At 35.7% G+C, this 24,122-nt stretch overlaps 2 protein-coding genes across 2 annotated transcripts in view; one reads left to right on the top strand and one right to left on the bottom strand.

Annotated features, from left to right (window-relative positions):
• The first annotated feature begins 76 nt into the window (after window positions 1-76).
• prrt4b (proline rich transmembrane protein 4b) lies at window positions 77-23,329 on the top strand. Its single transcript, XM_088923539.1, has 3 exons — window positions 77-1,019; window positions 7,529-7,654; window positions 19,691-23,329. The coding sequence occupies exons 1-3, from the start codon at window positions 77-79 to the stop codon at window positions 21,658-21,660; spliced, it is 3,039 nt and encodes a 1,012-aa protein (XP_088779665.1). The 3' UTR covers window positions 21,661-23,329.
• The window catches only part of LOC148829799 (inosine-5'-monophosphate dehydrogenase 1a), a 63,830-nt gene continuing 42,918 nt past the window's right edge, over window positions 3,211-24,122 (bottom strand). Inside the window, exons 16-17 of the transcript XR_016091478.1 lie at window positions 7,617-7,689; window positions 3,211-3,835 (exon numbers count right to left, since the gene is read on the bottom strand). The gene's annotated coding sequence lies outside the window, so the exon portion shown is untranslated. The remainder of the gene's footprint in view (window positions 3,836-7,616; window positions 7,690-24,122) is intronic.

Raw genomic sequence — 24,122 nt, 5'->3', positions numbered from 1 at the left:
TGTTAAAGCCCCATGAGCGCTGAGAGATGTTGGAAATCAACTTCTGATTAGAGTTTCATGTTTTAGCAAAAACACTATGCTTGTTCAAGTCTGGAAGGTGATATTTTTTATTTGGCATTCATTACCTGGCACACTTGTTGCTGGAACTTTGGCCAAGAATGTACTGGAAGACACTTCACCTCAGCCACAACCAAAGACTGATTCTAATGATCATCACCAGTCTTTATTTGAAAACCAGGGTGTCTCGTCTCAGCCATCCTGGACACCCACAGATCTAACAGTGGAAACCAAAACCCCTTTCTTGCTTCTATTACCTTTCAGTTTTCCTCTTGATCTTCAGAGGTACAGCACAAAATCTGAAACAACTCCAAAGAGTACAGAAGGCATTTCAGTAACTAATTCATTATCTGATAGATTATCTGAAAGATATCAATCACTCAAACCTGCTATAATCAAGTCTACACTGAAGAATTCTGAATTCACAAGATCTAGCACAGAGACTTTTCCTTACAGAAAGGAAACATCTATAACTACATTTACTAACAGTGGAACTGTAAGCAGTCTTCTCAGTAATAACAGTAAACCTACTCCTTACCTAACCACTCTGCCTGTGCACACTTTTGCTACTACTAATGAAATAACTCTGCCAACACCTAAGGGAGAAATACTGGGATCAACAGTCTATACTACTCAGAATAAAAACTCTAGTGAGCCAGCCTCTAGTATGGTGAATATAACAACAAGCAAGCCTTTACTTTCATTAAATGAGTCATCTACAGGGGCTGGTCTAGCTGGCATTGTGTTGCCAACAACAGCTACTCTAGCAGTTATCCAAGATGAGAAAATTAAGGAGACCGAACTGAAAACAGATTTTGATCGATCTAAAAATGCTATAATCCCGAGTCCAGTGGAGGAAAACATGAGATGGGCCACAACAACCATCAGTGAGAAGATGATGCATGAAGATGTTGTACAAAAATCAACACAATCCTCAGTGTTAACCACAAATACAACTGAAAGTAAGTAAAATCATCGCTTTGGATCTTTGATAAATAACTGGGGACTAATCAAGAGACATCAAATGTAAATAATTTTGTCCAATGATGGAAACATTAGTAGTAGAAAAAATATCCAAAATGTTCCTCCTATAACTGTTGCCACTCTCCACCGTCAGTTATGTACCAAAGATGTGATATGTAATTTTAAGACAGTTTAGAATATATCTTCCGTTTAAAAAATATTTATTCTAAAATGATTTTAGTGAGCTCTTTCGCTTCTGTATCTGTCCATCACCAATAGTGTAAAGACCTGAGCATGCTTAGAAAACTGTTGCCAAGTTGCTTCTACTCAAAAAAACAGATTAAGTTACTCATCTGCATCATCTGAACTTTAAGTACTATAACTTAAATAATACTTACAAAAACAAGATTTTATTTAAATTCTGTTTTAAAGGCACACTTCAATTAGACATACACCGTACTTGTATAGATGTGTGACTCCATCATACCTCTTCCTCACTGTTCTGATGATCACTAGAATGGTCTCTCCGTCTCACCAATGAGAGACCATTTCACCATACGTTTCACCAATGTAAGTGGCAGGGCACTTTCTGTAAGTGATTTCTGGACAAACATGCCCTCCTTTTGATCTTGAAAGGGGTTATGTATGTGTAAAACAACATGCCGGGTAGGTGTATATGAATGTACTGTATTGCATGGATCTTGAACTGTAGATATGTATATATTTCAAATACATATAGAATATGTGGTCTCATAGAAAGCTATGCTGACATTTCCCCATTGTAACACTCTGCCACGATTGCACTGATCCTTCTGTATGCTTCCTTTCATGGAGATTCAAGGATACTTATTCCAGAATGACAGCAGAAGCCAACGTCTAATTAAAAAACAATTTTTTTAACCTATACATTTGTTTTTACAGATTTCACTCTTTCACAATTCCACCAGAAGGTGTTGCTCACATACCCATCTCTTCGGGTCTCTTTCCCACATCCCCATACTCATTTTCACATTCTCATGTCCTCCTCACACACCTCTTATATTCATTTTACCATTCTCTCCTCCATTTTTCCACACACCTCAAGGAGGGCAAACAGCTGAAATTGTGTGCTGCTTTTTTTCAGCATGGAATTAACCTCTACAGGTTCATATACATGCAATACTCCGCTGTACATGATTTCAAGACACAGTGCAGGTTTTCTACTTCTTCACTTTCTATGTAGAAACAATTCTATGATGATTTTGATTTAATCTGATAGATCTGTGTTTTGTAGTATAAAATGTAGCCTCTTAGATCTGTAAATGATGTGGAGAAGAACAATCTTTGTGTTTTTCATTGTCTGACAAAAAAATCAAGTCAGCACAGAAGAATTAGCTTTTTTAGCTATCCTATATTGATCTCGTGGGCAAGATAACTATTCAGAAAATCTTCTAATTAGTAGTCAGAATCGACACTTGGGCACTGATTTGCAGAGCACCGAGTTCTGGTTTCTTTTCACCCAAAAATGTGAAATTATCCTAATTTAACATTAAACCAAAAGATGTTTTGTCAAGCTTTTCTGTTCTTTGTCAGACTGGAAACCAGGAATTCAGAAAAAATCCTAAAATCAATGCTTTCGCAGCAAATGGCAGCAGCTCCCTTCCTTCATGACTGTCGTGTCTAATTAGTATTCTTAATAAGCAAAGCACCTGTTTGAAGTCAGGTTATGACTGACCCTGCCATAACTGTGGGGTGGAACATGATAAAAAAAAAAATCCTAGCATGCAAGCTGCAGTGTGTATCAGTATTCCACAAGCACTCGGAATCATTTATATGCCAAATCCTCTGGGAAACTCCTTACCTCTTCATGGATGCTGAGCATGTTACACAGCATCTGCAGTACACCCTCCACCCTCTTCCATATTCTGTGTGTCTTTCTTCTTTTGTAGATAAAAGACAAGATTTACATTTTTCTTAAGAAATGAAAATAGTCTCTACACAAGAAAATGACATTGTGAGGCACCAGAGAAAGGACATTTCGTCTCCTATAAAGGTTGTACGTGCAACAGAGAATGAAAATGTAGAAATACTGTCTACCTTCATTTCTTTCCCTGTTACCAAGACATTGTACATTCTCTGGTATTCTTGCAAATCAAGACGGGGCGGGGGTATCAATTTTTACATATCTTTATTGTAATTTCAAAGGTTTGTTGAGTTACATCACATTATTTCAGCATTTTGTACTGGATAGTTAACACCATAGGTTTACAAGATTAAATGATCAATCTCAATTTCAGCTCATGCAAGCCTACTTGCACTACACTAGTTGTCACATGAAATATTTATACAGTAATTTATTTTGGGAGTTCTTCTTTGCAGAGCATTTTTAAATATATGGTTTCATGAGACATAAATGCATTAGACATGAATAAAAATGCATATTCCTATCAGAATTTATTTGTACAGTGAAGCATGATCAAATAGTTTGCTGCGTTTTCATTAAAATACAAAAAAATCTGCAAGCATAATGTATATCATCCAATCATATTTGTACATTAAATAAGATTCGATGACAGTGGTTCTCTAGTGAGGTCCACATAGATAGGATGCTATTTCAAATATGAATAATCTCTCCAACTCCAGCTTTTTACTGTTCCATCTGTAATTCCACTCTGGTCTTTCACAGTACAGCCACTCTAGTCCCCTTAATTGGTGAAGCAATTCCTCACTTGTCTACTGGAATAGCTGTGTTATGGGGGTGCTGGTGCATAATGGCTGCTATGTATCTCCCATCTCCCAGATGGATCCTCTCCTAAATATAAAGCACGTTGGAATCCTAAGGGATGAAAACAGTTACATATATTTAAAGAATTCTTGAAATACTTTGCTTTAAAGAATTCATTAATATATCAGAAAAAAGCAACCATAAACATTGGAAACGAACCTGTAAAAATACTCTATCAGCAATTATATTTTAAGACCATTATGTGGAGATTTAATTGTGCTATTTTCTACAGCCTTTATTACTACCTCTACCTTCAGATACAACCCAGTGGAAATGTAAAAGTAATTGGCTACCATACAGTGCAGTGGTGTAGTCAAGGAAACCTTAATTGGTGCTTGGCATAGTACTGTATGCAGTCCTACTACGTGACAGCAGTTCCACTCCCTTGAACATAGGCTAGAAAGAGGTAAAAAAATAATCATGTGAAATATTATTTAATTGAATGCCATATTTTTAAAAATAAATTACACATATAATTTATATACATGTTACATACTGTACAGTGTTTTTGCCAAAATAGACACATAACGATATCAGTGAAAATAATGAGGATAATGTTTTGTAAAGGTTTACTGAAGAGCTATTCTTGCGATGAAGAGAGGAGAGATTGTATACTGATCTAATCTCATTGAATTCCTTATCTATCAGCACTGACTCAAAGATCACAGACAGCGATTGAAAATGAGATGCATGTGCCTTGGTGCTTCTTAGTTATTATTATAATTCCAGTAGATGCACTATAGGGTCATCTGCTCACATTAGTCATTAATTCCTGGAGGAGTGATTTAAATTAAGACCCAAAAATATTTACCTTTTAGGTATACATTTTCAATTCCATGTGTGCATGACTTTATATTTTGCTCTTACAGAGCCTGAAGAAACACCATTTAGAGTTTATAATTATAAAACAATAAAAATGCCTCACAGTGCTTGGGCCCTAGGTTCAATTCTGGAGCTGGGGTGCTGTTCATGTGGTGTTTGTTCTTCCTGTGTTTGAGTGAGTTTCTTCCCACAATCCAAAGGCACACGGATGGGTTAATTAGCTTCTGGGAAAATATTTAGATGAAGTAGTTAGAAAATGGATTGAAATAATAAACATATTGTGTTTCAGTTATTCAAATTTAAAAGATGTCCAAATGTCAAGCAGATTTAGTTCTTCAGAGCATATATAGTAGACTGTCTGTAAGCGTGTTGCTAAATGTTAGAAAAATGCATTCCAATTTCTTCATGTGTCCTCAGAAACAGAATCATCATACAGAGAGAAACCTGTTGACAACTGACAATAAAAATATGCAAATCAGCACATTGCCAAGAGAATAGAAATTGATTTATCCGTTGACTACAAACCACCACAGTAACACACTTCCCTCATGCCCCCACATACCTAAAGAATATGTTATATACAATACATTCTTGTTTCATCATCTTTCTACTTTTCATTAACCTTTACATATTCTTTTGCAGCTCACACGCTGTCACAACTCCATGCTCAGAACTCATAGTAGTCAACAATATGACTTTGAATATTGCAAGCAAGGTTGAAACAATTTTGCCCTTATACAGTATTGAAGTGAGCTTCATTCCCTATTCTCCTTCCTAGGTCTTTCTCCTATGCAATCTGTGCAAGGGATCTTGCATCTTGTTTTCATTTTGAATAGAAAATATTCTGAACATTTCTGAAATGCAGCAGAGAAGATGAGACAGTGGACAACAGAGACCAATTAACTGCAGTTCAGCAGTCGAGGAGTTATTTTCAGCAGCAGAACTTATCAGACTACAGAGGTAACAGAAGGAGAAGATTTAACAATTGTGATTCGGAGTACAGTGAAGTAACCTTTTAGGGACTGGTTCCCTCGTGAGAATAATATTATATTTTGGTGTTATAACAGTAAGGCTATTATAATTAATAGTGTTGTAAGTGTTCAGCAACAGTTTCATAAGGTTTCTATTGCCTTAAATGGAAAATCACCATGGCACCCTTGGAGTCATTTTCTTAGGAATGCAGTGGGACACAATCAGTCAGGTTGCGCTGGCTTGCTAACATAAACCAGGATATCAGAAGTTGGACACATCATGACTCTTCCAATTATGAAGTTTCCACTTTGACACTTCTTTGTCTACCTCTCCAAGAGGGAGACACCTCTGTACTTGAATCCCAGATGGAGGTCAGCTGTCATAAATCCACTGAGAATTGTGCCACATTGGGATGGATACACTATCTAATGACATCTCGACCAGTCGGCCCCTGTGACAACGTAACTTAAAAGCAAAATAGTTTGGGATGCTCTTTTGGAATCCCCTGGCAACTTGACAGCAAGACAAATCACCTGGCTGTGACTGCTTTTGTCTGATCATCAGCTAGAACTAACTGAGCTAAAAGTAACTGCCAGACCGAGAGACCATACATAAACAAGAAGTTTACTCAAGACATCCTCCACCACATTAGAAATTTTGTGACAAGCTCTCAGTATTGGTTTTGTCAACACCACTGAATATTGGGATATACTGTAATATACTGTAAAGCTTCAAATTGTTCTGGAGTATAATGTTTCCAAGTCCTGGGATTTGTGCATGTCCAGGAACACTGACTTTTGTACAAAGCTAAACACAGAATCCTTGTCATGTGAGAAGCTGTTTTCAGCAGGAGGCTAAGAGGAACGGTTTTCTCTCTTCTCCTGCACCTGCTGGTCATCCTTTGGCCCAGAGCAGGACTTCCTTGCAGCACAGAGCTGGCGGTCAAGGACTGGACAGGCTGCATCCAGATCCAGCTATTCCCCCTCTTATTTTTTTTAAATCTTATCTGGATCGCCTGGCTAAGTCTTTTACTTTGGATGAGTATGCTTTCACCAGTGGTAACATTATAACACCTGCAAATTCAGTTATTATTCCAAACAATCCAAAAACTACAGTGTAGAAGGCAGAAATCGCAGATAATTCATCCATTTCATTTTAATAAAGCAAAAGTACTTGAATATTTACTTATCTTTCTAGTGTACGGATATTGCAGAAATTGTATAAGACTGGCTAATTTACAAGTTTGGCTGCAATAACTATTTTTATAGTCAATGTATTTAACCCTGTTATTAGTATCTTTGAAATCACTGGATTATTGATCATCCGTTTTTGTGTATCATGCCTGTTTGATTCATATGCATCTTCACTCTTGGTTAATTTTGCACTTTTTATTATTGTGTTAATAAGATTGCATATTGACGTTGATCTGACTCCCTGAATACTAGCTGCCCTAAAGTATTACTTGCGTTCACTGTCCCAGTTTCTAATTGTTTTTTGTCAATTCAAACAACTCAGACACTACAGTGTTGAAGGCAGAAATCGACAATTCATCCATTTCAGTTTAGTCAAGTCATTTACAGTAGTACACTACTAGTGTGGAGCCTTAAGAAACAGGATTGCTTGGCTTTTGGTTTGTGTGTATATCAAACGAAGCATACAGTATATTCACAATGGTTTTTCGCTATATTTTTTATTAGAGAAAATAATTGACTCTTATAATGATGTTTTATAAGATAATTTTAGTTGTACTGATTTCTCAGCACAACATAATACAAGCTAATAAACTATTTAAAGTACAGATACAGATGGATGGAGCTGGTTAAGCAGATGATGGGGATTTGTTTGACACAACTAGGTTAAATCTCCATTTTCAATGCCCATTTGTTGTGCAAAGCATGATGCATTACTTTCATTAATTATTTTTTTTCTACCTTTTAAAATAATTTCTAGCAATCTTACCTGAGTCTGACCCTGAATCTGAAAACCAACCAGACAGCAGCTCTGAGAAGAAGGATCTGCTTGGACCTTCAGTACCTACCTTTTCCCTTTTCACGGCTCTGGATCCACAGTTTTCAGGTACAGTGATCTCAGTTGTGTCTCATTAGTTTCCCCTGGCAGAGAAAGTAGTAAGAGTTGACCATCAATAAAATCAAGGGTTTAATAATTATCACGTTTTTGGAATTCTTTTCATAGCCAATCAAACATTACAAAAAGGTTATCATACTTATCATACTTATTTTGATATCATATGTTATACTTATTATCCTTAATTTCCCTTTGGGATCAATCAACTTTTATCTTATTTTATAAAAGGTATATAATAAAAAAAGGTTTCAGATTAATAATTCCTGATTCATTTGGATTCCCTATTTACTGTAGTTGCAACCAAAATGTTTTGGCAGTTGAGAAAAACTAACAAAATCAAAGAAAGCAATTTCTATATGCAGTATTCTGTTTTTGCTAGTAAAAGAAATTAAAGATGGTATTCTGCTTCATTATAAAACATCAGAATTTTACATAACATAAGAAATAAAAATAACTTCATATTTCCTACTTCAGAGTTCCAGAAAGTGGACCATTCTTTTATTTTATGTGCTGAGCCTTTATCTGCTTTATAGCTTTGCACATTCTACAAAATTCAACATATGTAAACACGTATACATTCAACATACAGTATAAGAGTTCTGAACATTGTTTCCTCATTGCAATAGCAATTTTGAAATAAAGCCACAGAGTCTCAATGACATTCATGTCTGGGAACTTTGACAGTCTGTAACTGTAATCTTCCATTTTTGCAAAAACCCCTGAGTTGGCTTTGAAGACTGTTTTAGGTCACTATACGTATGTAATACATGCTTATTCAATAAACCTTCTAGCACTTAGTAATGTGAAAGTAAACATACATATTTATTAGTATTTCACAGCATTCACCTATTATTCTACAACATAAAGATGATCAGTTCCTGAGAAAGCAAAAGTCCGTATCATCCCACAACCTAACTCACTAATAACCACATCCTTAATAACTTGTGGAAATTGTCTTTTAGTTTTTTTTCTCCTCTCATCCTTTACATACTATATATTGTTATGGTCTCAGAAAACAAGTTCTGTTTGAATTTTACTAAAGAAATATTCACATATTCAGTAAAAAAATCATAGAAAATGTTTAGTTATCGGTCTTACCAAATAACTGTTGTTTTAATAAATTATAATATACCCCCCTTTTCATAAGGAAGTATAAAGTGACTCATCAAGAATTACTTATACGCCAACACATAAAAAGAAAGTTTTGAGTGCATTGTCCTTTCCACTGTTCAGCAATGTGTTGTAAATTTAAATACCTTGTTGTGTGAAGGTGTCAACAGCGGTAAAAATGGTTAAATTTATTTCTGTAATACGTGATTTCAAAGGCATCTTGAATTCTGCATTCGTCAAAAATATCAAGGATAGAAGTTGAAAAGTCGTTTTAATAAGATTCTTTTTTTCTAAAGTATTTATTTTTAAAATATATTCTAACAATAATTTCTTATTAATAATTCTGTAGACATAAAGCTATGAATTGAGTCATATGTAGTTAAAAGCAATAAAATACCCATAATTAGCTTAAAATGTGTTTATATTTTGACTTTTAATAATATTGACAATGTGTGGATAATCAAGTGAAATACCCCCCAGTCTCAGACTTTCCTTTGTGATAGACTTCATACTGCAAAAATTTAAACATTTGTATTGTTTGTGATAATTAATGAAATACAACATTGCAGGAAATACAGGAGGCACAAAACATCACATCATCCGAGCTACTTAATCAATAGCAGTGTCTCAAACCCCCAATATAAAGAGAGAGGCTGAGTGTGGCTAAACTATGGACCTGTATATAAGTAAAATATAACGTAAATATCCTAACCAAACACAAGAAAAATAAACTACAGACTCTATCCATGTCCTATGAATAGTCCTTTTTTACTGCAGTCATCCCTATTAATAAAACTCACTTGTTGAGCATTAATAACATCATTGACATACTAGAGACTAACAGAATTAGTGAGGATGGGGAAAGAATATATAGCCCAATAAAGATCCCTCATATTTCCAAACCTCCCAAACACGTAAATAAGTGTTCAATACCCCAGATATACAGAGCTGACAGGTAGCAAGTGCTAATAACCTTATATGCACTCTCCTACGTGGAGTGAGGACCTATGGTAAAAATTAATATGGATAAGCTGAGGCACTAAGCCTTTGGATGATGCAAAAACTATTATCTCTGATCACCTCCCAGTCTGATATAACGTTCCACATAATCAACTCTTAATTCTGTGAGAAACAAATGTACTGTACATTGCTGAAGCAAACCCTTTTTTACATTTTGATATTTATTAAATAGATCCAATAGTAGGCGAGAGAGGAGAGGTGAATCACTGGGAACACCAGAAGCATGAAACTATGAAAGAAGCCAGAGATATAAAATTTAGAAGAACGTGGAAGAGAATATTGACTTTGTAAGTTCTGGAAAGAACACACGCCAGAATCACCAAACGTGTCCTTCAGAATTAAAACACCACAAGTCCACCAAAGGGAACAGACAAAAGGATGAGAATCAGTCATAAAACATAATTATACTATATTGGTGATTGAGTAAATAAAGGTTTGCTTCTAAATTAACCTGGTGTTAGCAATTACACTGCCAATTCTCATCAATAGATTTTTGTGCTTTAGGTAAGATGGGAAGATCTTGTAGCTCTTTGTACCTTCTGTAGATCCCCGATGAGGATGCATAGTAATATTTTCTATGGTTTCCAGCAGAAGTGAGTACCTGTATTGGACTACAGTTAAAGAGCACTGAGTGGGAAGGGCCAGTAAAAAAAACTGAATACTTGTTAAGGCAAACCCCTAGCCTATTTTGGTGCCAAGAGTAGTTAATCAGATTCAGAGGTTCCTGCTGCTGCAAAACAAATTTAGAACATAGTGAGTTAAAGGGGAACTGCAACGCTAGTTTCATATTTCAGGGTTAGAAAGCATCAGCATTGATGAGTGGATTTCAAGCCGCAGTAATGGTAAAATATACACATCAACTTGATAAGGCCTCCAATTTACACCAGAAGACAGACAAAATTTCCAGGTATGCACAGCACCTGCAATTCAGAACAAGGCAACAAAACGTCCGGTGATGTGTGCACCCTATGGAATTGTAAACAAGCAGGCTTTCAAGATGGTTTTGCCAACAAATACTACTTGCTTGTTAACTCTGCATGCAGAACACATTTGGAAAATTCCTGCTGTGAAATGTCTGCTCCACAACATGCTCATACATCCCATTACATTATTCATTACTGGGACTATTGAGCAGGAAGGGCCACATTACATGGCAATTCATGGGAACTTGAATGTAAGTTGCGTCAACATGGCAACAATACGTTCACAAAGTTCACGAATTTTGTGCTTAATTTGAAATTTGTAATTTTTTTGTTACCAACATTTAATAACCGGTCTGAAAAATTGGGACTGCAGTTCCCCTTTAAGATTCACACTTAATTTAAGAGAAAGTGACAGTTACCACAGCAAACAGGAATTTAACCCTTGACAGAACGCCAATTTCTCATATAGTGATATTCTACCATGCAGAGTAATGTGAAGTGGCAACTTTGTCAATATTCTATCAAGGGTTCCCATTCCACTCTTCAGCAATGTTACAAATTATAATTACTTTATACATGAAAGTCTCAGCAATGGCAAAAATAAAAATGCTGTAACAAAGGTTGTGTCCATTATAGGTGATGTCAAAGGCATAAAAACTAACTTAGTCCATCCAGCTAGTCTTGTAACTAAAGAAACAACCAAAAAACCTTGAGAGATTAGGAAGAGAGCTAAACACATTGGCAAAATAGAGCTAAATGTCATCAACGTATAAGGAGATACAATGTGGAGTCCTGTATCTTAATAAGTATATAACGTACCAAGCAAAACTTTCAGACCCTTGCATAGTTTTCACATTTTGTTGCTTCAAGTATCAAGCTTTGATACTTTGAAGAAGCAATTAATTTTTTCATATACACCACCTATTCCAAACTTTCAAAGAAAACACAAAAAGAAGAAAATAGATTCATATGAAAGCAAAATAGAAAAGTCATAATTGCATAAGTATTTAAGAATTCGTAAGTATTGCCAAACCAAAATAAATGTAAGTACACAATATTACATTAATGAGGCACACAATTAGCTGAGTGGCCTCTATCTGCGTGCAATGAATGTAAATGGTTCACATAATTTCAGAATCAATACACATATCTCTGTAAGGTTCCTCAGTAAGAGAATTTCAAGCAATGATTAAACCACGGAGATGAAAAAGCTTTCAAAACAAATTATAGATAAAGTTGTATAAAGGCACAAATCAGGAGAAGGGTATAAGGGTATAAAAAATTTCAAAGGCCCTCAATCTCTTTGAACACATTCAAATTGAGAGCCACTGAATCTCAATTGCAATGCAAGATAGTGGAGCAGTGCTTAGGCACTAGGGCTCGGGGTTCAATTTTGGACCTGGGGTAATGTCTGTGTGGAGCTCGTATGTTCTTCCCGTTTTTGTGTGGGTTTCCTCTGGGTCCTCCCAATCCCCTTCCCAAAAACTGGCTCTGGTGTGAGTGTTTGTGTCCGTGTGTGCCCTGCGATGGACTGGTGTCCCTCCTGCCGCTTGCCAGGATAGGCTCTGGTTCCTCCGTGACCCTGTACTGGATGAAGCATTAGAAAACGGATGGATGTACAAGATGTTCACAAGAAATGAACCCAGCACTTTCCAGGAATCCTGCAGACACCTTCAGCAACAGGAATGTGCTGCAATCATATAGCTGATGATTGCTTAAGGTCATCCACGAAGTGCACAATTTTTGCACATTGCTTTCTTGCAAAAGGCAAAAAGAGGAAACACAGATATCAACCACACTCACTAGCATTAAAGAAAGCAAACTGTACCACTGCATGAAGTTTAGACTTAGTGATGTCATCTGCAAAGGTCTCCACCGCCACAGAATGTTCTGTCGGCTCACTGTGGTGAACAGCTAAGGTGTTATTAATTTCTTGAGCCATTGTTCTGACAGGAGAATTAAACATTAAGCAGATATATGTTATTTAAAGATCATATTTTCTCAATTGTTATGAAGTTGAAGTGTGAAATGAAAAATCAAATCAATACAGGATGTACTAAGGACAGAAATCTCATTCAGGCTCTTAGATCTGCAAACTTTCATTTTCAGGGAAAGGGGAAACACTGTATTACACATTGTTTCTCATTTTTATTTTCATGGTTTTGAATTATTACTTTTTGCAATATATAAACAAATGAGAGATTAATATTTTGGTGTTTTGCTTTGGGAAAAGTATATTATCTTTTAAAGAAGTTAACAGAGAAATATCTACACTGCTAAGTTGTCCCATGTTTTAACAGTCCCAGCTGTAGGATTGAAAAACCATGAGCACACTGAAGGTCACTTCGGCTTTGATTTCAAAAACAAATGTTTGTGTTTTTTTATAAGCTCTGTTTTCAGTTTCTAACACAAAGAGTCTAACTTGTTTTGGCTTTCCATGATGTTTATACTGTAAATATGTACATTTTTCATATACATTATGTACTGGACATATGGCATACAGGAACAAAGCATGAAGAAATGTAAAAAACACCTAAAGAACTTGCTACAGTATGTCAAGGTAGACAATTAAGAAAATAACCCTTGTTCCACTGCTTTGCAGCTGCTGTGAAGGTCACATTGAGCCATTTTAGAAATACATCAGCCCTGCTGTAAATGCTGTGCACGCTACTGATTATTTTAAATAGTGCCCATTTACCGTGTAGACTCAGAGCAAACATTCAGCAGCATTACCATTGGTTTTGTGAAGAGCACACTAATCTCTATTTCTGATTGTAGACAGTTTTCTAAGGTTTTCTTTGGGTAATCTCGAAGATTTATACTATGGTGGAACTGAAATCAGTTACATTTTCTTTGCTCTGTGAAAAGATCGAAGCTACCGTTATCAATATTGTTCAAAGCTAATGTTTCAATATTTATTTTACAAGAGAACAATAGAATCCTCACACTTTTTTAGTTTTTCTGTTCTAGTTAAATCTTGTTTGTATCCTCAGTAATTCAGTTTTCTCTTCACAATGTTTTATATAAGAAATATTCAAGCAAATCTATCAATTGTCCAAATGTATTTACCATTTACTTGTATTCTAAAAGCACATGGATGGTGACCAGAACAGATGTCACACACAGAATTGTCATGAAAAACTACTGCAAGTTAACATAACAGTTCCTAGTCATGGGAGTGATACTACAGGAAAAGCTTACAGTATCTGTTTTCAAATAAAGGGACAACAACTATAAAAATATTGACAAGTGTAATGAAATTTTTTTTCGTTATCTGTTGTAATGTTGTTCTTGGGTAGTTCCTATTTTTATATCTCGTCATTTTTAAACTGTAAAATGACAACTGTGCTCTGAGGTGTATAAATGCTCTCAGCCTTCTGTAACAACACAAGTAGGTCTAAGATGCACAGGTTGTGATTCCATGAACATTTCTGGGATGATATAGATAAGATAAGATCACTTTATTAGCCACATACAATTTCTTGCATTAGGAATTTGTCTTTTCCTGTTATTAGCATATTAGCATATATTCCCCAATTTGTGTCCGCCCGAACAATTAAACTATGTCACTGTTACTTAAAAAATGACCACATTTTTCATGAAAATCAGAATGAAAAAATAAACAGGTCCAAAGCAATTAAAATAAAAAATGAAGGAACTCATAGTTGTAGTCTAGGAAAATGTTTATAAATTTGTATAAAGTTTTCAGCTTTATTATTCTCCATATTCCTGTGTCTAGCAATATGCAATCAAAAACAGTTCTTAAATGGGTGATTTGGAGTTCAATTTAAGTAAAATATAGAATTCGTATACATTTGGCCTCTGATATTAAAATAACACTAAATATAAAGCCATTTTCACCTTGTTTAATATGAATCATATTGAGCTGAAGATCTTCACTAGCATAACAATGTTTTTCTCATTTTAAAATTCAATACCGTATTTTAGGTCACTTTTGATCCAAAACAATAACTATCAAATTTCTTAGAACAATACTGGTGTTGACCTTTGGATTTTGAATCCAGCACACTTCCATTTGCCCTGGAAAATAATTTTATTTTAATTAGCAAAGCGGAGGGCTGTTTCCTAATAATGCAACTATATAGTTTCCAGTATCGCAATTATCATTTCATGGCCTCGGTCAGCATATTTTTAGAACACATTTTCTTTAGGAGGAAACCATCTCGCGCGGAAATAATAAACACACCTATGGGAGTTGTCTCTAGAGACCAATAAATAATACATTGCATTTGTACACAAGGAGACAGGGTGGAACTACAAAAATATAACATTTGTGTGATGAAAAGAAATACTAAACATCTAAATAAGGGATTGGTTAGAACTGCAAATAGCTAATTGTTTCAGATACATTTGAAGACTGTGGGCATGAAGTTAGATTTCCTAACAAATCTGTAATATTGAGAATATTTTCATAATGGGTATTAACTTTAAATTTGCCCTTTGATAAGCTTAGGGGTTATCGGAGTGTGTGAGTGTTGTTAACAAGAATAGTAACCTCTATTTTATATCACATTTTTCATATATAAAAACATTCCAGATAAAATGAACAAGAATGATTATCCTTCCAGTTTGTGCTGTTATTGTCAATTTATTTATTTTGCTAAAACTCTATTGTTGTCTTCTACATTTAATGTCAATTTTCTATTGAATGCCTGCCAAGCTACATTAACAACAGCAATGAAAACCTCATATAAATATAAGGTTTCATCTTGGATTTAAAAGATTCAAGAAAAGGAAATGGACTGCGATTTTATATATTTAGTATTGTATCTAAAGATTTGATATATATTTAGTATTCTAGTATATTTTAACATACCAACAAAATGCCTGTATGTTAATGTTGAGTTGTAAATAGTAAACTGAAGTTCAGGGATTGAAAAAAGAGATGCGAGAAGGGGTGGAAATTAGAGAGAATCAGCTAGAGATAACTTATTCAGACCTTTGAATGTGAGTAGGACATTGAAAGCATTCTGATATACAGTACAGTAACTACAAGTACTGTAACCCTGCAATAGTAAATTCTAGAAAATGGATGCCATACCTCACAAACAGAGAAGCACAAAAATGACACCAAACAATAATTATCACTACATTATCACTTTCAATTACCGCTTATCCAATTTAGGGACACGGTGGAGCCAGAGCCTTGTGCACAAGGTGGGATTCACCGTGGAAGGGATGCCAGTCCATCACAAAGCACACACAGACACAGACATACACACACTCATACCAGGGCCAATTGCACAGAAGCCAATTAACCTGCCAGTATATGTTTGGACTGTGGGAAGAAACCGGAGTACCTGGAGAAAACCCATGCAAACAGGGGAAGATCATACAACCTCCATGCAGATACCACTCCAGGAGCTGAACCCAGGCCCACTCTTAATTTAACCAGTTTAGCTACTGTATATAAAACATGTCAGTACCAAGCAATTTTTACCAATTTTTCTACCTTTTAAACCCAATAATACCACCATTATGCATAAAGATTTAATAACTATTTTTTTTTCCAAAGGCTGAAGAGATGCATCTCTTCTGCTGGGACAAAACTGACATTTAAAATAGTTTTCACATGTACAACAGCTTTGACTCATATCATACTAATTTCCAGCCTTAAACTCCACTTTGGTCATCAATCATTGCTAATAATATATATGTATTGTTTATATAGATTTTAAATGTTTGTCCTTTTAATATTATTATTTCAATCTAGCTACAAAATGGTCTTATGTTGTTGTTTTTAATTAATAAAATGGTCAAGTATTAGACAGCTAGACTGTAGTCAATTAAAATTTCCAGATAACAGAAGTGGAGGTTAAAGAATGAGTTTTTTTTGTAAACTTGTCAGTATCTTTCCACCCAAGCAATGTTTATTTTAATTGTAAAAATCCTTATTTTCTCACTACATTTAATAATAATTTTAACTTTGATAATCAAGTTAAAATTTTCATATTTGTACAATTTATGTGGAATGTTAGTCAACATACAGTAACCATGTTTTTTTTGAGAGACGTACTTTCAGGAAACTTCAAGGAAGACTGCAGATATTTTTTTTGCCCATTTAATAATATCTCTAGAACATTAAGACAATACAAAGACAGTTAGTTCCATATAAGGTTTTATGAATGCACTGCTTTCATTAGCACAGCAACGAAGGCATAGACCAAGCCTATGATGAATCTCACCAATATTCTTAGAATATTCTCAGAATCACCAAGTAAATTGGGACCAGAATCAAGAAGAATAAAACCAGATTATAAATGGAATTTGACAACAGATTTGTACAAACTGTATTTCTTCAAACAAAACCTGTAGAGATTAAGACCTACAGCGTGTTCTCATCTGGATAGCAGAATAAAACAGACAATAGTATTAAAGGCTGACCTAAGTTCCAAAACAACAAGGACAGACAGAGAGCCAAAAACAGGAACACATCGATAAATTATTGACTGCCATTCAAAGAACTCTTTCTGTCCTCAGTTATAAATTTGAAAATAGACTGAAATGGTTGTAAACCTTATTTGCAAATTGATGGGCTGTAGCTGAAAAGCCAAGCCCATTATAGGGTTTTTTCCGTCAAAGGATAAATTTAGGATCAGCCTGTAATCAGTAAACAAAGTTACAGATCATACTTTTTATTACATTGTACAATTAAATATCTTTTCATTCTCTTGTAAAGGTTTTTGAGCATACATGTCCTAAACTCCTTTATTTAGACATTAATTAGAAGATAAATCAACTGTCACTTTCTTTTTCTTTACTATAAATGGGGCATAGATTAGTATGCAGGTTGCATCTAACATAGTAGAGCTTCAGCGATGATAAATTTAATAAATATTCCTTCCATTTTTATAACATGTTAATTTAATAAATTAGGCTTGTTTTAATAAATTACTCCACGAAGAGTGAGTATGTTTGTTTTTGGTATTTCAAGTGAAAATTCTGTAAATGCTCTACAGCTCTAGGGCGCTTATTCTACTTTCTCTTCCACCTCCTCAGCAATTCAGATTAACTGGAGCAGTGGGGAGCTCCAGGAGGAGAAGTGTCTTGAAAAGCTCCACCTTATTTATTTTAATTAAAAATAAACTCACTAGAGAGTGACACAATGATAATAACTGGCCTGGATTTGGAAGGTGATTTGAAGGTTTTTGCACAAGGTACATATTTAGAGTGTTTTAATGGCTGTTTCATCTCTATAAATCTATGCAGTGCAGATTAAGAATTTAAACTTTAATTAGTAAAAAATGTAGAGTTGGAGTGTTTGTAGGAGAAGAACATTATCTCGTTTACATAAATTACATAAATGAAACAACACGTAAACTGGAATTTAAAAAATCAAGCTAAATTAAAACTTTATAGTTTTGTTAAACAGATATTTGGCATTAAACATCAAATCTATTTCATTGATGGATTATATCTAGGTACTTATTAAACATGGTATTATCCAAATCCATTTTTTTTAAAATGACAAGCAAGCAATTAATCTGATATTCTCTTCTGCAAAATGTGGCAATAAGCTAAATTCATGTTTCTGTACTGTAGTTTTGGTACTATTCCCTGCACAAAAGAGCTCAAAGAGCTCCATCAGTGGCCAATATTGTACCCTTTTCCTATTTTTGATTAAAACTTTGTTTTGTATCTATTGACAAAGAAAATTAATCTAGTTCATTTATAAAATAAGGGAAACTCAATGCAAAGTAAAATACTAATATTGCTCTATCTCTAACCTTGGTGTGTATTCTCAAATACTATACTTTATATTCCAAATGCCAAATTGCTTGATGTAATATATAATCACCATTTCTGGCACAGATAACAATTGTGTAAAAGCATTTGAAAAACCATTAAAATGAAGAATAAAATGAAACAATTGGACATTTTAAAGCACCCACTTTGTCCAAAAGCAAACTTGATTTAGTTTGAAACAATTTTGTCTACACTTTCTAATAGCTCAGTTTAATATAAATCCATGGAACAGCTGTTACATCTTTGAATATCTGCAATAATTCTTTGCTATTCAAATACAGCTGCAGTCTGTCTTTTCCCTGTTAACACTGGAATATGCCAGAATGTGCTTCTACTAAATAAATTAAAAATTCATTTCCATAACCTTTGTCTTGAAAATACCACTTTTTAATTTTGAAAAAAAAGTCAATAAGAATCTGTATTTTCAAAAACTCCATTAAAAAAATTATAATCAGATACCATTAAGTAGTAAAGGGCACTCATTTAAGCCTATGAATGTGCTTTGCTGCTATTTTGGGACCAAACTTGTATAGCAATTACTTTTCTGTAATAAACTATCCAACTCTTATTTGAGAAGGTGCTTCCTGTAGCCTCGTTACAGGCTTTGACTCGACTCAGGAGGAATTTCTGACCCCTCCTCCATGCTGCGATCCCTCTGTGAACAATGAAGAGTGAACAACAGCATTAGCACATTACATGAACCCATTTACTTCTTATAAAATTAAAATAACACAAGGCATACAGTATAAGATGCAGAACAATAATACAGTTTGTCTTTATTGCCTTTGTCTTTCTTTGCTCAGATACTATTTATCCCTTAGATTTGATCCCATGCATTGGTGGTGTCTCATTATTCTGCATCCAGCCAACTGGCATAGACAGCCAACCACAGCAGACACCTGCAATTACCCAAACGTTTGCTGGCGAATAGGCAACCTACTTGAACTGATAGGGTGCACCGGCGCCCTCCTGTCACTTTGCACACGTATGAACAGCGCTAAATACCTCCTATCCTTGTGTTATTTCCGCACAATCTGTAATTGTATTGTAAATAGCAATTGTATCATTTATTGTATCGCAATCCTCACCTAATCCCTATTAACTTCCGTCCTTCAACTCTGAATCCCTCTTAACACCGCTGTATGCTGTTCTGTTCGAGCGCTGATAAATAAACCTCGATTGATTGATCCTTTTTATTATTTCACAGACGCACTTTCTAACGAGGCCTGGCCTTCAGAGATGGCCGTTAACGAATCGTCTACCTTGCCCGACTGCAACCAGGATATGACTGGGATCTGCAATTCTTCTGACGGGTGGAGCCCTGCATTTCCGAGCAGCGATGGTGCAGCTAATGAGTCCTACAACCCCCTTCTGCTTTTGCCTCCCCCGCTGTTTGTCCCTCTTTATGCAGACTGGAACACAGCAATGGCAACTTGGGGGACAGCATGGGAAGCCCACATCTATGGATTAGGATCCTTATTTTCGCTGGTGGCCTTCCTCTCTGTTCTAAACCTGCTGTGCCTCCCTTTTCGGTGCCCTTCAGGATGCAGCTATTTCACAATGGTCAATGTTTTCCTTTTAATAACAGGGTGCTGTAGAGCATTCTCACTATTTTATGATGCCTACAGCCACCAGGACAAGTTGCCTGACACTGGAACTCTACTCCTTTATGAAGTGCCATTTCCATGTCTCACCTCAGCCTTCGGCATTGTTTTTTTGCTCCTTTCCATGAGATCAAGGATGCAGTTGTCGTACTCCATTTTTCAGCATCCCTGTTTCTTAACCATCCTCGTAATTCTGCATTTCTCAGCAACATTTGGGTCCATACTAATGCTGCAGATCTTCACTCAGCTCCCTTGCCTTTTTTTCGTATCTCAAGGAACCTTTGTGATCTTGACTACTCTCATGTCAGCATCCTTTTTTGTCTTTTACTGTTATGTGAGGGCCGATGCCAAGCACATTTATCATCTGAATAACACTTCACCACCAACAGAGAGATATAATAGATGCCCTTTCGCGGACTCAAAGGACTGGGACCGTGCAGCAGTGACAGCTGTTTTCTCTGCCATGTTTGCACTATGTTGTGCGGGTCTTCAGCTATATGCCATGCTCCATGCTTTGGGATTTGGAGGCATGGAAGTATTCCACCCCTGGCCCTGGTGGGCCTTTCACTTGAGCTGCAGGATTTGTGAGGTTGGCATGTGCCTTACTTTGGTCCTTATTGTCATGCATCCCATCTTTTGCTCAAATGATGGACCTCAACGCACCTGCTGGTCAAACATCTTTTGCCTGTCCCACCGCCATGTTACGATGAAGTCACCTATCCTTCCTAATAACTACCAGTGGTCTTCAGCACAGCAGGAAAAACTGGTGATCTGTGATGCCATTGCTCGCAGTGAGTCAGAATGCCTTCCACTTTATACATTAGTGGAAAATCACCTCAGCAGTATTGATGGGCTTGATCTTTTATATCACAGCAACAGGGTCTTGACAGCAAAAGACATGGACCTAAATATGAAGCCCAAAACTGATTCACAGAAATCCTCTTTCACTAGTGTACATATTGATAGTGACTCCACAGCTGACCTTCGACCCCCTTCACCAATAAATCTGAGGCGCAGCATAGATGAAGCCCTCTTTAGTGAAGCCCTTTTTCCTCAAAGCCTCTTCCAGAACACTAAGCTCTACAGTTCAAGTAACCTTTCCCTCAACCTGAAAAACACAACAGATAAAAGAGTTTTTAAGGAAAATGCAGCAGATCGAGGTCTGTACAGAACTTCTTCTTGCTTAGAGATGGAGGCAGTCCCACCCTTGAAGAGGTCTGTCTCTAGTTCCAATACATTAAATGCAACATCTTCCACAGAACAGTGGAGAGGAAGCAATTCCAGTTCTCTTTACAAAGTCTACTTAGATGGATCTTCCCTGGTGCTCTGCTCCAGTCCAGAAAGGATGGGTTACTCCTCCCTTAGTAGTAATCAAATCGCGCAAAGCAACCTGTCCCAGACAAACCTAAATCAGGTCTCTCAATTTCAGAGACGTTATCAAGCCTTAGAATGTTCTTCCCGGGAATCATTGGACAAGCCTGGAGAACCTGATTTAGCCATTCAAGCAGAATTCATCAATGTCTGCAGGCAAATTGATGCACTGAGTGTCTGTAGTGATACCATAGACTTGTAAGACACTGTGATCAAATTCACTCTGACCAAGCACTGTAAAGGCAGTAAAATGAAGACGTTAGAATACAGAAGAAATCATAGTGTTAAAAAGGTGCTAACATTTGCTTTTAAGAGCATACCAGCTAATTTTCTTGACAATAAAATATTGCCAAATGAGAAGGCTTAGATTTTTTCTTTAAATCTTGGTTCCTCCTTTTCAAGGCCTGGAAGAATTAACTTCCCCAAAAGTTACAGGGGGCTTTACTCAGAAAGGACTTTGAAGATGGTTTAGTTTTAATGTAGGCCTGGAATTTATGGAGATATTTTAGGCTTTATTTCTGGGGAATGAGCCCATCGAATGGCAGAAATCAATAAAGACTTCATTCAATAATTTCCTTAATGTATAGAAATCTGCATTTGGGCTAGTTTACCTTTCTGAAATGTTCTAATTTTTCACATTTATTAAAAAATTAAATGTATGCAGTCCTCCTCTTATTTACCTATATAAATTAATCATACTGTGATTTTAATCAAGCACTTATTAATGAGTCTCATGCATATATTATGTACAGCTTTAGCTGGAATATAAAAACATAGAAGCAAATAATATTGATTATTGTTAAGACGTTTTGGTGTTGCTGCAATATCCATAGTGTCGAAGTACCTCATTGCGGTCAGTGAATATAAACATCCAATGGCATTTTATATTAACAGCCTTTATTCCTACATGGTTTTGTTTAAAACATTTTCTTAAATATATTTATATATAATATGGAAAAGAACACTCTGAAAATAAGAGTTTTGTAGCAGCTCCATCTACTGGTAGGTTCTGAAGGCTAAAAGTCTGTAGTCAAGGACTGTAGCATCTGCACCATTGCACTTGTGCATTTTGAAGAAGTGTGATACTTTTTGTATATTGTATTTTGATTTTTATATGAACAAACATACTAATTTTATTGTTTTAGGATTAAATAATGGCATTTATTTGCTTTCAGCTTTGTTTGAAAAGGTGTACATTTTTTACCTTAATAAGTCAATTTATTGTGGATGTGCATGTGTGACAAGAGACGTTTGACACAATGTTTATTGTAATATTGTAAATGAAAGCCTAGTTTGTTTAATTAGACAAACTGCTATATGTTTAAATATGTTTCCACATAGACTATTAAATCTTTATTGAATCTTACATGCTTCCTGTCATTTCAATAAAATGTGTTTTAAATATACTCTGCGTTAAGATTTAAACATAATCTAGACACCAAGAAACCACATTTGTAGTTTCTGGAAAAATAAATACTGACCTAATGGAAACTGAACTCAGTAGGGCAGAACAGGAGATGGGAAGCTCTGTGGCTCAGGCAGTTTGCTGAACTGCCTCCCAGCTCCTGGGTGAATCCAAGATTTAGTGTGGAGACCGCGTGTTCTTCCTGTTTTTACAGGGTACTTGGTTTCCTCCTGCCATCCAAAAATATGCTGACCATACCGGCTTGGTTAATTGGCATTTTTAAATTGTATGTGTACCCTGAGATGGATTTGGGTCTTGCCTAGTGCCCTATGCTTCCGGGATAGGCTCCTGGTATGACCCTTATGAGGGTAAAGCAGCATTCTGTATTTTCACCATATTTTCCTAGACGTGGTCATAAATATAAATTAATTTGTACTTAAAAAAATTTAAATAAAGTATAAATTCAGCTCGAGCATTGTTTTTGAAGTATAACCATCCTATTTACTTTATTTATCTGTCCACAGTTTGCAAGCTCTGTCCCACTTCACCATGTTTTTTTCAAAATTATAAACCCTAATTTTAGACTTTTACACTAATTTGTGGAAATCTCAAACTACCCATAAATGCTGAAAAAAAGCTAATACTCTGACTTCTTTCATGAGATGGTTCCTCAGAACACTAGAATCTCCCCTTCTAGGTCCCTTTATAAATGGATCTATGAAGCATCATTATTTTATCAATATGAATCTCGCATCTGATATCCCAATTTATGTGTGTGAGAAGTTGAAATCCACTACTATTACCACATCACCTTTGATATATTGATTTCTGAGTAAGCTACTGTACATCTGCATGTTGAGAATTAGGTGGTCATATATAAATTGTTACATCAGTTCCTTTAGTCTGCATAGAAGAGGAGGCACAACTTTTCACAAAGGGTTGTGGGAGAATGGAGCAAGCTACCTAACCACATCGTTGAAGCCAATACCTTGGCTTGTTTAAATAAATGGCTTGATGAAATCCTTTAGCTTTTAAAGAATAAATCAGATGTGAAACTGGCCAAACAGGATGAATTTCCTCCTCTTGCTTGTAATATTGTCTAGTCCCCAAATACATATTCATTATATTACATTTGCGTCCATCATTCGCCCTTAGTTGTGTTTCATTTATTCTAACGTCACAAGCACATGCTAATGCAGTAGCTTCAAGTTCTTGTATTTTATGCCTCTTGTTTATGGCATTTACAATTTAATTCTTAA

This window comes from Atractosteus spatula, chromosome 8 (genome assembly GCF_055471065.1).
Source record: "Atractosteus spatula isolate fAtrSpa1 chromosome 8, fAtrSpa1.hap1, whole genome shotgun sequence".
NCBI classification, from domain to species: domain Eukaryota; kingdom Metazoa; phylum Chordata; class Actinopteri; order Semionotiformes; family Lepisosteidae; genus Atractosteus; species Atractosteus spatula.
The sequence above is the reverse complement of the archived record's forward strand: the minus strand, read 5'-3'. Positions and strand labels throughout refer to the sequence as shown.